The 14654-nt window shown below is 37.0% G+C and overlaps 1 protein-coding gene across 1 annotated transcript in view; it reads right to left on the reverse strand.

Moving 5' to 3' along the window:
- LOC106867716 (splicing factor 3B subunit 3) overlaps window positions 1-11966 on the reverse strand; it is a 60067-nt gene extending 48101 nt beyond the window's left edge. Inside the window, exons 1-3 of the mRNA XM_014912674.2 lie at window positions 11829-11966; window positions 2241-2474; window positions 1052-1128 (exon numbers count right to left, since the gene is read on the reverse strand). Of these exons, the coding sequence (XP_014768160.1) occupies window positions 1052-1128; window positions 2241-2466 (303 nt within the window). The 5' untranslated portion in view covers window positions 2467-2474; window positions 11829-11966. The remainder of the gene's footprint in view (window positions 1-1051; window positions 1129-2240; window positions 2475-11828) is intronic.
- Between the last annotated feature and the right edge of the window lie 2688 nt (window positions 11967-14654).

The raw sequence follows: 14654 nt of genomic DNA on the forward strand, positions 1-14654 counted from the left end.
CAGGGATATTCAGCGTGACACAGTGTGACAAGGCTGACCCTTTGAATTACAGGCACAACAGAAACAGGAAGTAAGAGTGAGAGAAAGTTGTGGTGAAAGTACAGCAGGGTTCGCCACCATTCCCTGCCGGAGCCTCGTGGAGCTTTAGGTGTTTTCGCTCAATAAACACTCACAACGCCCGGTCTGGGAATCGAAACTGATCCTATGACCACGAGTTCGCTGCCCTAACCACTGGGCCATTGCGCCTCCACACATATATATATATATATATATATATACACACACACACCTCACTCATTTCACATTGCTCCAGTCCACTCAGCAGTAAATGAGCAATCCTGTGATGCGCTGGCGCAATATTCAGTGAGAATATTATGATTTCAGTCACTTATATGCCATGGAAACTGGGTAACAAACCCAATGAGTCTTAGAAATCAAGATAGCACTTTCCTATAGTATCTTTACTATATATGTGTTTGGTTGCTCCACTTATTAGAATAAGCAGCCAAGTAACCCTTAAACTATCCTCTTCAGTCTTTAAAAAAAATAAGAGTTCAACTGATCTTATAACAAATAAAATCTAACTTCTTTTTAATGTAATTGCATAACTGGATGACAGAAACCAAGAGCAATACATAAGGGTGAAATAACCTCAATTAGAATGTTCAAAGCAAATAAGCAATTTCAATAATGGATAGCAAAAAGGAAGGCACTTGTGCCGTGGCACGTGAAAAGACATTCGAGCAAGGTCGTTGCCAGTGCTGCTGGACTGGCTCCTGTGCAGGTGGCACATAAAATACACCATTTTGAGCGTGGCCGTTGCTAGTACTGCCTGACTGGCCATCGTGCCGGTGGCACGTAAAAGCACCCACTACACTCTCGGAGTGGTTGGCGTTAGAAAGGGCATCCAGTTGTAGAAACTCTGCCAAATCAGATTGGAGCCTGGTGTAGCCATGTGATTCGCCAGTCCTCAGTCAAATCGTCCAACCCATGCTAGCATGGAAAGCAGACGTTAAACGATGATGATGATGATGATGATGATGAATATTACCTTTTCAAATGCATTTTTAGATGGAAGATATTCAAGGATGACAATCCTTCCAGAATCAGATCCAACAATAATATAATCTGAAAAGAAACAGATTTTGAAATTAGAGAGTGGAAAATTTTAGATAAAGAAAAGGTGTACAAATGGAGTGGAAAATATTAACAGTGAAAAACAATAGTTCTTTCATTTCACACACTATCTATGTCCAAATCACAAATCACACACGATATCAAAACATGCTTTCTCTAAGGGTTTGTAAATATACATACGGAAATCCTTACAAAAGTTTATAAAAAAAGTGAAATAGAAGACTCATTATTCTGTGGAGAAACTAATATTCTTTTACCAGTTTCACCTCTATCAATTATTAAAACTGTTTGTGTTTTATGCACGAGAGAAAGAGAAAAGGAGGCAGTGACCAACAAGAAAAGGAGGCAGGACCTCTATCAGTCCAAGCTGACTGAATCTACACATATCTGTACAAGCCTGAACTAGATTTTTTTGTAAGAAGACTGACACTTGTCCATGCAGATAAGTCTCTCATCTCCATGACACCAATGTTTATCCAAGGGAAAGGCTGCCAACTTTATCCAATACAGCTTGGCATTGCTTCCAGCACACAAAATGTTGGAACAGCTACTACTAAGTAATTTGCTAGATCCTCTAACGCCACCAAATCTTATGCTGGATTGGTAATTTTTTAATGACTCAAAAAGGGTGACAAAGATAAGAACTCAGAACACAGACAGTACTGTGAGGCATAATAACAATTCCAATTCACCACTTTCAAGACGAGGTAATTAACACAAGAGAAGCAAACTCAATTTTTACATCGGGTGATTTACTCTATAGCAAGCATTCAGATCAGGTTTCTATTCTAAGGATAAATTCTTCCTTAGATGCCCTAAAATGAGGTTATAGATGCTATCCTTCCTCATATGATTAACATTGAGAAAAATACAAAACAAAGCAAATTATTTTGGGGTCATTACCAACAAGTGTGTATAGAAATCCTATCACACTTGTCAAAAGGAAAATGAAGTTAGTTAAAGCTATATAAAGGAAAGTAATTGTTCTACCAACAATAAAATGTTATAGTTTCAGGTTCTCAACAGTTGCACTTTAATAAAATCATAATTAGAGTTAGCTATTGATAAAAGTCTGAAAAAAAAAAGAAAAAAAATTAACTTACCTTTAGTTCCACCTGTAAGTCGAAAAGGTAACAAAGCTCTTATCACACCAAATATCTCAACAGTTAAAATAGTGTAGACTTTCCCTGTGTTAGGGTCAGGGCGCAAAAGCTCTAAGATTTTGCCCCTCGATACAATAACTTCCTGCTGTTTAGTTCCAGAGAAATTACCATGGACAGCTTGAGTTATTCCTGTTGCTCGTTGTAATGTCAAATTGTACAGAAACATGGTGATGCCTGAAGTAAAATGAAAATGGAAAACATGAGTATATAGCAGGAAAAAATTTCAGTGTAGATGAAGCAATGATAGGTTAAGGGTAGGATACATTTCTGGCAATACATGCCTATTAAACCCACCAATTGCTGCTTCAAGATGTGGGAGGTTTGTGAATTGGATATGGGCTAGAATGCAGACTTTAATATTTACGTGGGATAAAAACATAATAGATGAAGACAAAATGGATTAGGACATGATGTTGAATTGTCTTTAACTGACCCCTTTCATCAACACAGGCCAATTCTATTTTAACTGTTTTTCTGAAGTGATTCTGACAGAATAACTTGCTTTAAAGAACATGTATACCTACAGTACAATAAGGGGCAATTACAAAGGGCTACCTCAAGAAACAAAATTTACTAAGTTGATGGCACATTTTCCAGATGTAAAAGGGAAACATGCTAACCACCTTATACAAGGACAAATGTATATTTCTGTGAGGCTAGTGCTACTGATCATCAACATCATCATTATTTAACACCTATATTCCATGCTGGCATGGGTTGGACAGTTTGACAGGATCCAATCTGTTCAAGGATCATATTGAGCTCCTGGTTTTTGTCATCTCTGTCAGGCTTAGGATCCTGAGGTCAGCATTCACCAGTTCATACCATGACTATCTGGACTTCACCTCTTCCACAACTTACAGCTACATTAAGCAAATGGCACTTCTTTATACAGCTGTCCTCATCCATATGCATTTCATGTCCATACCACATGTTGATGCTGAAGGTAAGCAAGCCTACTATAAATATTGCATATAATAAACACATGTTATTGATAATCCAACCAATATCAAGCTTGTTACCTATTTGGAAAGCCTGGAAAGAAATGGTGGGATACATTTCGTAGCTTTTAGCCAATTTAACTATAGTGAATTCTTTTATTGCATGCATGAAAAGTTATATGGTACCACTACCACCAAAAGACTACCATCACATGAAATTTTGTGTTGATTTTGCATCTTAGTTACACAGAGGCTACTCTTCCCAAATGCAAAGGGCTAGAAAAAAAGTAAAATTGACTGATGTGGATATAAACAGAGAATAATGATTTCTGTAAGATTGAGAAAAAAATGATAGGAATGAAGTGTGTAGAATGTGTTCATTGTAAAAGAGAAAAACTGCTAAAGACTATCAAGTTGAAACCTCTTTTAGAGATTTGTTTTGTGAAGTGCCAATGTGTAAAATGGGCTTTGGATTAATTTCATGGCAGAAATACAACATGAAAATATTTTATTAAATCTGTAGTTTGAGAGAAATGCAATTATCATATAATTCTTACATTTGAACACAATGTATGAAAATGGGAGATCTCTATATGTGCCAATCCCTAACTGTGGAGGGAACCAGTAGAAGAGGTAGAGCCAGGAAGACATGGGACGAGGTGGTGAAGCATGATCTTCGGGTGTTGGATCTCACAGAGGCGATGACAAGTGATTGAGACTTTTGGCAATTTGCTGTGCTTGAGAAGACTTGTCAAGCCAAGTGAGATCGTAGTCATGGCCAGTGCCAGTGACATGTAAAAAGGCACTCACTACACTCTTGCAGTAGGAAGGGCGTCCAGCTGTAGAAACCAAGCCAAATCAGACTGGAGCTTAGTGCAGTTCCAGTCAAACCATCTAACTCATGCCAGCATGGAAAACAGATGCTAATTGATATTAACTTTCATTATGTACACACCTATACTAATTCATGTTTCCTGTTAATAAGCTTTTTTATTGGACACAGTTTACTAAGTAAATTATCTGAGTAGACTACCATTAGTATATTGACTAATAAAAGAGTTTTGTACTTTCTTTTAAATGGAAATGTTTGAATGAAATATAGAGAAAGAATGAAATTTTGTATTGATTATACCTACTCTCAAGATGAGACAAAATTGCTGGAGGTCAACATTTGGGTCGTTGTTGGGTAATTTTAATAACAAAACGAAACATGTACGAGAGATAAAGATTCAATTTTATTGTTTACTCTTTTACTTGTTTCAGCCATTTGACTGCGGCCATGCCTTTAGTCGAGCAAATCAACCCCAGGACTTATTCTTTGGAAGCGTAGTACTTATTCTATCGGTCTCTTTTGCTGAACCGCTAAGTTACAGGGACGTAAACACACCACCATCGGTTGTCAAGCGATGCTGGGGGGACAAACACAGACACACAAACATACACACTTGCCCAAGGTGCCACACAGTGGGAATGAACCCGGAACCATGTGGTTGGTAAGCAAGCTACTTACCACACAGCCACTCCTGTTCGTTCATAAAGTCATTGCTTTTACACCTATTAACTAATTTCACCTGTTCATATAAAGCAAATTTAACAAAAAAAAAAACATCAGGTAAAAATACATAACCATAAATCACTGGTATTTAAACACCTACGCACAAAATATCAAGTCTGTATGTAACAAAATTAACAAGGTTACAAGCAATTATTGTTGATCCCTGTTTTGAGTATGATTAACACAAAATAGTGTGAATAAGCATTATGCTTGACAGAGTAAGCTAAATGCTCAAGGGTTAAAAGTATCTTTTATCTTTTACTCATTTCAGTCATTAGACTGTGGCCATGCTGGGGCACCACCTTAAAGAATTTTAAGTCAAATGTATTGACCCCAGTACTTATCTTTTTCAAGCCTAGTACTTTGATACATATTTTATCAGTCTCTTTCACTAAACAACTAAGTTATGGGACATAAGCATACCGACACTGGTTGTCAAGTGGTGGCAGTCAGACACACACACATATATATAATACAATGGGATTCTTTCAATTTTTGTCTACCATATCCACTCACAAGACTTTGGTTGGCCCAGGGCTGTAGATGACACTTGCCTAAGGTTCCACGCAGTGGGACAGAACCTGGAACCATGTGGCTGGAAATTCAAGGCTTCTTACCATACAGCCATGCCTCAATATATAAAGGTTTTTTGATACACATCTAAGTTGCATATTTTTGAGTTAACAGACAATCCTCACTTAAGAATACTCTTTAGTCTATCAACTGATGAACAAATAAATGCATTAACCCTTTTCTTACCAACCTGGCTGAAACAGGCTCTGGCTCTATAGTACAAATGCCTTGTTTTCAAAAGTTCTGAATTAAAACCTGCCAAACCTTAGTCACAATTTATGTTCCTAACACTAGCTTAATGATAACTAAGTCATTTTACTAAATTCTTTGTTATATCAAAAATAATTGAAAGAAAAACAGAGCATCTCAAAATAAATACAGTAATGGAAGGGTTAATAACTATGTCAAATGGAACTTCAGCACCAATTTGGCATTGATGTAGAAGAAATGAAGAACCACAAGCTAAATTTAAATCTCAGGCAGAAAATAATGTAGCTATGGTTCTTAATGGTGAACACAATAATATGAGCAGATCAAACAAAGACACAAGTATTGATAATGAAGAAAATGCAGAATCAGTCCCTCTAGCTTTGGATGATATTCCAGACTCAATAAAGATTGTGATTTGACAATACAAGAACAAACATTCCAAACAGTTAGACACAATTCTTGGAATAATGACAGGAATTAAACCAATTCTGTTCTGAGAAATATGTTAACATTACTGAAGGTGGCGAGCTGGCAGAATCGTTAGCATGCTGGGCGAAATGCTTAGCGGTATTTCATCTGCCGCTATATTCTGAGTTCAAATTCTGCTGAGGTCGACTTTGCCTTTCATCCTTTCGGGGTCGATAAATTAAGTACCAGTTACGCACTGGGGTCGATGTGATCGACTTAATCCCTTTGTTTGTCCTTGTTTGTCCCCTCTATGTTTAGCCCCTTGTGGGCAATAAAGAAATAAGAAACATTAGCACTCCGGGCAAAATGCTTATTGATATTTCATGTCTTTACGTTCTGAGTTCAAATTCCGCCAAGATTGACTTTGCCTTTCATCCTTTTGGGGTTGATAAATTAAGTAACAGTTGCATGCTGGGGTCAATCTAATTGACTGCCCCCTCCCCCAAAATTTCGGGCCTTGTGCCTGGAGTAGAAAAGAACATTACTGTATAAGGCAGTGAGCTGGCAGAATCGTTAGCACACTAGGCAAAATGCTTAACAGCTTTTCATCCATCTTTACATTCTGAGTTCAAATTTTGCTGAGGTCAACTTTGCCTTTCATCCTTCCAGGGTGAATAAAATAAGTACCAGTTGAGGACTGGGGGTTGATGTAATCAACTTATCCCTTTTCCCAAACTCACTGGCCTTGAGCCAAGATTTGAAACCAATATTACTGTATGCATTTTACATATCCACATGTGACTGGATTTATCTAATGTAGCTAATAGTTTGATATAACAGCTTGGATATTCTGACGAATAAAACTTCTGAATGTAAATAATCACATCTCAATTGTGACTGTATTTAGATAAATGCTGTATGACATGACAGGTAGGCAGTGATGAACAAATGACTTCAGCTGGTTGCAAGAATGAACCAGAAAATATATATAGCCGACCTAAGCATGTTTTTCAGTTTGCTGAGTTGAGACAAGGTTGTGCTGAAGTGGATGATTCATCCACTTAATTGGCTTGTAATATTTTGAGAATTATCTTGCAGCTCATACTGGATTCTGTGATTTGATGCTTTGGTAATGAATTTTGGAAATGCAATTTCATGAGACTAGATAGGCTGCATTATGTAACTACAATCAGAATTTGCATAGCTGATTGCAACACACAAGCACAATGGCAAGTCTTTAGCTTCTTATGCATAAAGGAACCTATCTTTTGTGATAAGGGTTTACTTTACAGAAAATGTCAGAAGCAATTCACATAGTGTAATGTGGCTTTATCTGAAATAGTGTTAAGTCATGACGGTAAGTGTCTGATAAATGTTACTATAGAAATGAGTTTAGTTACCTTTAAATGTGGAATGAATTCCAAACCTTAATATGAGTGTTTGTAGTAGTTAATAGAGCTGCAATACACAAACTAAAAACATTATTTACATTTGACAGATATTTGTCATCATGTTTGTTGTTAACACAACGTTTCGGCTGATGTACTCTCCAGCCTTCATCAGGTATCCTGGGGGAATTTCAAGCCTGGGTTCTCATTCCTAAAGTATTTTCCCAATGTTCTTATTATTATTCAGGTCACTGCTTGGAATCGAACTTAGAATCTTGGGGTTAGTAGTCCGCGCTCTTAACCACTATGCCATATGGAGTGAATTTTAGGGCTTATAAATCTAATATTTTCCTATCCTTCCTTAATACCGGTTCCCATATGCTACTCATATCTGCACTAGGTCTGCTTAAGAGGTTATTATGTCCTAGCATATGTGCTGCCTCTTTTAGTTTTTGTATTTTCCAGTGGTGTTCTCTGTCTATTATTTTAACTTCATCCCACCTGAATAATAATAATAATAAGAATAACATTGGGAAAATACCTTAGGAATGAGAACCTAGGTTCGAATGTCCCCCAGGACACCTGATGAAGGCTGGAGAATACATCAACCGAAACGTGTTAACAACAAACAAGATGAGGACAAATATCCATCGAATGTAAATAATGTACATAATTCCTCATCTCTCAAATATAGAATTGTACAAACTAAAAATATTGGTAGAATTGATTTACTATGACATTTGCTGCAGAGATGATAATCAGTTATTCTGGTGTCCAACCGAGGAAACCAAGAAGTAAACAGACAATTCAAAATGTCTTTGATTAATTATTATTGCTCTGAGTGTACCAAACATTAACACTCGGTTTTAAACATAAACAATGATGAGTGCTCTACAGTGATGCTGGGCAAAGATGAGTGAAACCAGTAAAAGAACAATATAATTAATAATATTATCCTTTTTCTTTTACTTGTTTCAGTCATTGGACTGTGGCCATGCTGGGCACCGCCTTGAAGAATCTTAAATTGAATGAATCAACTGTAGAACTCTTTTTTTAAACCTGGTACTTATTCTATTAATCTCTCTTGCCAAACTGTTAAGTTACAGGGAGGTAAACAGGCCAACACCGGTTGTCAAGAGGTGACGAGGGAGAGGCAAACAGACACAATGACACACACACATATACAACAGGCTTCTTTCAGTTTCCATCAACCAAATCCACTCACAAGGCTTTGGTTGGCCCAAGGCTATAGTAGAAAACACTTGCCCAAGGTGCCACACAATGGAACTGAATCTGGAACTACGTGGTTGGGAAGCAATCTTCTTACCACACAACCACATTCTTAATATATATATTCTGACAGATCTGAGTGTGAATACGTGATTGCTGTTCTTTATCAAAAAACACACCTTCCTTTAGATAATGTGTGTTTATAACATTCATATAACAATATAACGAGTGCAAGGACACTGAGACACTGTGATGTTTTGCCCTTGTGTGTCTCCTCAGACAAAGCTGCCCTGCTATTGTTTGAATTCTTGCTGTTCTGAGTGCACCCCATAAATGATTATCTGTTTGGCAGACAAGAGCACATATCAGTAAATAATTTGTTTGCTGAGTTTTATAAACAAAAGCTTGTGCTCTTGTTAGATTCATCAATCTGGCAAGATAGATTTGACTGAGGAGACACACAATAAGGTCAAAACACCAGTATCTTTAAGTCCCCTTAACCCATTAGCCTTTAAACTGGCCACATCCATCCCAAATATTCTACCTGTTATATGTTCAAACTAGCCAGATCTAGCTTCTCACACATATCCTGCAATGTCATTCTAAGAATAAGCAATCACATCATCAAATGTCAATGCTACAAGATGATGCAGAACTAATTGAAAATGGTGTGAATAGATAAGCATTACATTTGACACAGTAATCCGGATGATAAAGGGTTGAACCAATGAATTGCTTGTGTTACGAATATGCACCGTCTGAAGGGAGGTGCTTCCTGATCACAAACAACAACAGCAATCAAGTATTTACATTTGAATCTGCCAGAACATATTAAGAATGAAAAGATACATTACTCTTTGGATTCTCTCTGTTCTGCATGCATCCCAGGAATCATTAACAAAGCGAAGATATGGCTGTGTGGTTTAAGAAGCTTGTTTGCCAACTGTGTGGTCTTAGGTGAGTCCCACTGCATGGCACCTAGGGCAAGAGTCTTCCACTATAGCTTCAAATTGACCAAAGCCTTGTAAGTGGATATGATAGTTAGAAACTGACAGAAGTTCATCATGTGTATATGTGTGTGTATATATGTGCATGTATGTGTGTTTCTGTGGTTGGGTACCCTTGTCCAGATATATGATGGTTGTAAACTAGTGTCATTATCATACAAACAAGGTTGTTCATTTCCAGTCTTCTGTGAAAAGCATGTCTAGCTATGGATATAGATGAAGGTTGGCAACAGGAAGGGCATCCAACCAAAGAAAATCTGCTCCAACAAATTCCATTTGACTCTTGTAAACGGGACGTTATGACCCAAAGAGAATGGCAAATGACAATTTAGGCATATCAGCAGGTAATTTTTTCCCTTTTTTCCCCTACGTCAGAGCAGGAAAGGCAATCTTTTTCAGGTCTTCTGTGACTGGTGGATGGAAAGAATGTTATCTTCAGATAGGAGACCTTGCTCAAATGTTTGTAATAAAGTGGACTCGACTTAAGGCACTCAGTGGCTAAGTGAATGGTGTGTTTTACCACTCAAAAACAGAAACGGTATCGACAGGTATTATAATTTCCATCTACCAAATTTCATTCACAAGACCAAGGCTTTATTTGACACCAGACTATATTAACTAATCAACACATACACAAGTAGATACAGAAATATAATGCAATGCAACAATAAATGAAAACAGTCAGTAACAATGGCAAAAGAAACCCAAAAAACACGGATGATGGTAAATCATCGCCATTTTACGTTTGTTTTACGTACCGGTACGAACCGGACAGTTCGGAGGGCCACGTTACGCTCGTGCGTTTCATTTTGGGCTGGTTTCTACGGTTGAACGCCCTGCCTAAAACCAACCACTCTGCAACGTTTGCTGGGTGCATTTCATTGTCACCCAAAGGATCCTTTCGGCCCTACGTTGTCTCCGCTAGTTCGCAAATCACAACATCGGCAGAATGTATTAAACGTTAAGTTCCCAATATCTCAATCACAAATCGGTGCACATTGGGATTAGACACTGAGGGAAAATGGCTGTAACTTTTTTTATTACCCACACATCTATTATAGGAAAACAAAAGAATCCCATAGACACAACCTGAATATTTTGAACATATTTTCTAGCTAGACCAGAAAATGCAGCAATTCAATCAACATATTCCCGTGCTTTCAGAATGGACAAGGGCACTATTCATCTGAGTATTGCAGTGCGAAGTGGAATCGTTGAATCAAGTTATGCAACTTCGAATTGCGAAGTGGTGCAATCGATGATGATGAATTATTTTCCCTCGGGGTATAGCTAATTTTGTAAGGAAAACTTTTAATCGATCCAATCGTCTTCTATATAAAATATGAAATTTAGCCGAATGCCCTTTTGTTGTTACTAATTTTAACGACGAATTAAGCACATCATGATAAACAATAGAATGCGGTTCGTATTCATATACCGGAAAGGAGTGTTGTGATAATTTCATTTTTACCCTTTACATGGACACTAATTTGTTAAAATAACATAGCGAACGATCCATTTAGCAAATTGAGTCGCAACCAATTTAACTGATAAACAAAGAAACAAGCATTTCTCATTACCAAAACAACATATAAGTTGGTCTTTAATATTCACTTATAGAAAATGTTTCAAAAGTTGCAAAAGAAAACCGATCACAATACAAATAATCGGAGATACTGAAGTTACATTACAAGAACTATTGATGTAAATAAAAGTGTGTCTGGCCATGTGCTAATAATGTGCTTCACCTTCCTCTATATTTTGTTTGTGTTTAGATGCCGGAATTAATGCCTGTGTCATTGTACGTGTATTCTCTATTTATGATTAACATTTGTATACGTGAAATGCATAACTTTGAAAATGAAACAAATAATTAAGCATTAAAACTTATTCTATATACAAAAATGAGCTTATTTAACCGAGATTCATCTACTATAGGATGTAACACGTAATCAATGCGATAGTACTGATGCAAAATATTAAGCCCTAAACAATTATTAATATACGTATCAAGATAATTTTTTTGTTATTCATTAAAAACAATTAAAAGTTGAAGCTGTTACACGGTATTATAATATAGTATATAGTTGATCAGTTTACGTATCATGCTTTCGACGACCATGTTAGAAAAAAATGGTTGTATGCATATACAACCGGCAATTACAGTTTTAAGACAGACAAAGGATGCAAAATTAAGACAAAATAAGTCCTCTTACCTTGTTAGATAACAATGCTATTCATGGGGTAAATTAAAATATGATACCATATAAACAATTAGAGGATTTTAACAGATTATTTGAAAAATTTTGATACATTGGATTGATATATCCGGGAAAATATGCAATTTTCAAACGATGAAGAGTGACAAGCAGCTTAACTCCCCTTTTTCATGGCGCGAATACGGGTTTGATTTCTTTGAGTCTTCAAAAAATAATCATGTATGATCAATGTAATCAGCCAATTGTTATGAATGCATCATTCCTTTTGAATGCATTTGGATTTCCATGCAAATCCTTATTAAACTAATTTAAGTCGTCGATTTCAATTCAGAAATAACCAGGAACTAATATAAAGTACAACTCCAAATAAAATTCAATTATAAACTGAAAACTGGAGCTAGTTGTTTAGCTTCCAGTTAGCTTTCTTTGAATAGACCTATATTCTAAGTCGCTCCAGTCATGTCCCGCCTGTCTTTTCAGATGTAGCTAGCAAAACTTTATTCAGTCTCTTTCCCTTTTCATAATGTGATGAGGGAGATTTGGCTGCTCTTTCTAACAGATCGAGTGACTTTATAGAGGCTGCGTAAAAAGTTTAAATTTTGATGAAACACAAAACATGGCACTGATATTAGGACATTAATTAAATATTACCCAAAGAAATTATATTGGTTTCAAATTTTGGCACAATCCCAGCAATTTCGGGGGAGGAGGTAAATCGATTACATTGACCGCCGTGCTCAACTAGTACTTATTTTATCGATCCCGAAGGCTTGAAAGGCAAAGTCGACCTCAGCGGAATTTGAACTCAGAAAGTAAAGTCGGACGAAATACCGCAAAGCACTTTGCCCAACGTGCTTACGATCCTGTCTGCTTGCCGCTTTAATCGTAAGAAATTATATTGGCTTCAAATTTCGATACAAAGCCAGCACTTTGCTCAGCGTGTTTACGATCCTGTCTGCTTGCCGCTTTAATCGTAAGGAATTATTTTATATTGGCTTCAAATTTCGATACAAAGCCAGCAGTTTCGTGGAAGGGGTATAGTTGCTTACATCGACCTCAGTGTTTCATTGCTACTTATTTTATCGACCCAAAATAACATGAAAGACAAAGTTGGCCTCGGCGGAATTCGAACTCGGAACGTAAAGTTGGACGAAATGCCGGCGTGCTATCGATTCTGCCAGCTCGTTGCTTTGTCCCAAGAAATTGTTTTAAAAAACAAAAGCAAATTAATGCAGTCCTCAATGTTATTACAAGAGAATATTGCTAGGAATGAGTAAGTTAAATGTTTATTTACACTAGTGTCCAAAGAAGTATTTTGAGTAAAAGGTTTTCTTTGTGACATTGAGTTCTTGCTAGCTCTTTGAAATATCTCATGCTATCTTCTATAGTATTGTGTGACACAATTCTTGGAAGTGTTATAAGGCAGGACTCAGAGAACAATGTATAGAACCAAAATGTAAACAGTGCATTTATTCACTTGTATAATATATGTCATTTACTCCCTATTCTTCTGAAGGCTTGATTATGGAAATATTTGAGAATGTTTGACAAAGTTTCCTCAACTTTGAACTTGAATGTCATATAAGATGTCTCATAGAATAATTGAACCCTTTTGCTACCATATTTCTCTTGGAATGCACCACCTTTGTTTCAATTAATTTTGAAAATAATGAAGAATTTAATAAAATACATTTGTCATTATTAAACTGATTTTTGGAACATGAATTAACATGAAATGTTATGAGAAATTTTAATTTAAATCATTTTTAAACAGGAAGTTGCTATCAAGCAGGTGATTTGCTATGGGAAGACTTAAGGTAGTGAGTGATATGTTGCTGGTTGTTTATTAAGCTCTGGCCTTAATATGCCTGACACTTGCCCAAGGTGCCACACAGTGTGACTAAACTTGCAAACATACTTAGGGAAGCAAACGTCTTAACCACACAGCCTTAAATATCATCATCATCATCATCATTTAACTTCTGCTTTATATGCTGGCATGAGTTAGACGGTTTGAATGAAACTGGTAAGCTATGGGGCTACACTAGGTTTCAATCTAATTTGGCATGGTTTCTATGGCTGGATGCCCTTCCTAACGCCAACCACTCCAAGAATGTAACAAGTGCATTTTACATGACACCGGCATCGGCCATGACTACAATTTCACTTGGCTTGACGGGTCTTCTCAAGCGCAGCATATTGCCAAAGGTTTGGTCACTTATTGCCTCCATGAGGCCCAATGTTTGAAGGGTGCTTAAAACATCCCAGTTACATGACACTGGCATCAGCCATGATTATAATTTCACTTGGGTTGATGGGTCTTCTCAAGCATGGCATATCGCCAAAGGTCTCAGTAACTTGTCATCGCCTTCATGTGTTTGTGTGGTCTCGGTAACATGTCATCGCCTTCTTGTGTTCAAATGAAGATCATGCGTCACCACTTTGTCCCATGACTTCCTGAGTCTACACCTTCCACAGGTTCCCTCCATGGTTAGAGATCAGTACTTATGTGAGTGTGTGTAAACTAATACATCTGTTTGTTGTTTACACACTCATCTTCGTCTTTTGTTTTTTTTTTGTAAATTCTCACTATATATATTGCCATCTAAGAATACACAAGTCAGGAAAAAATGCAAATGTATATACATATACAGTCGGAGGCAAGGATGTTTAGTAAGAAGTTTGCTTCCCAACCATATAGTTCCAGGTCCAGTTCCATTAGGTGGCACCTTGGACTTCTGCCATAGCCTTAGGCCAACTAAGGCCTTGTAAGTGTATTTGGTTGATGGAAATATACATCATATGTATGTGTGTGTGTGTATA

This window comes from Octopus bimaculoides, chromosome 1, assembly GCF_001194135.2.
Source record: "Octopus bimaculoides isolate UCB-OBI-ISO-001 chromosome 1, ASM119413v2, whole genome shotgun sequence".
In the NCBI taxonomy this organism is placed as follows: Eukaryota; Metazoa; Mollusca; class Cephalopoda; order Octopoda; family Octopodidae; genus Octopus; species Octopus bimaculoides.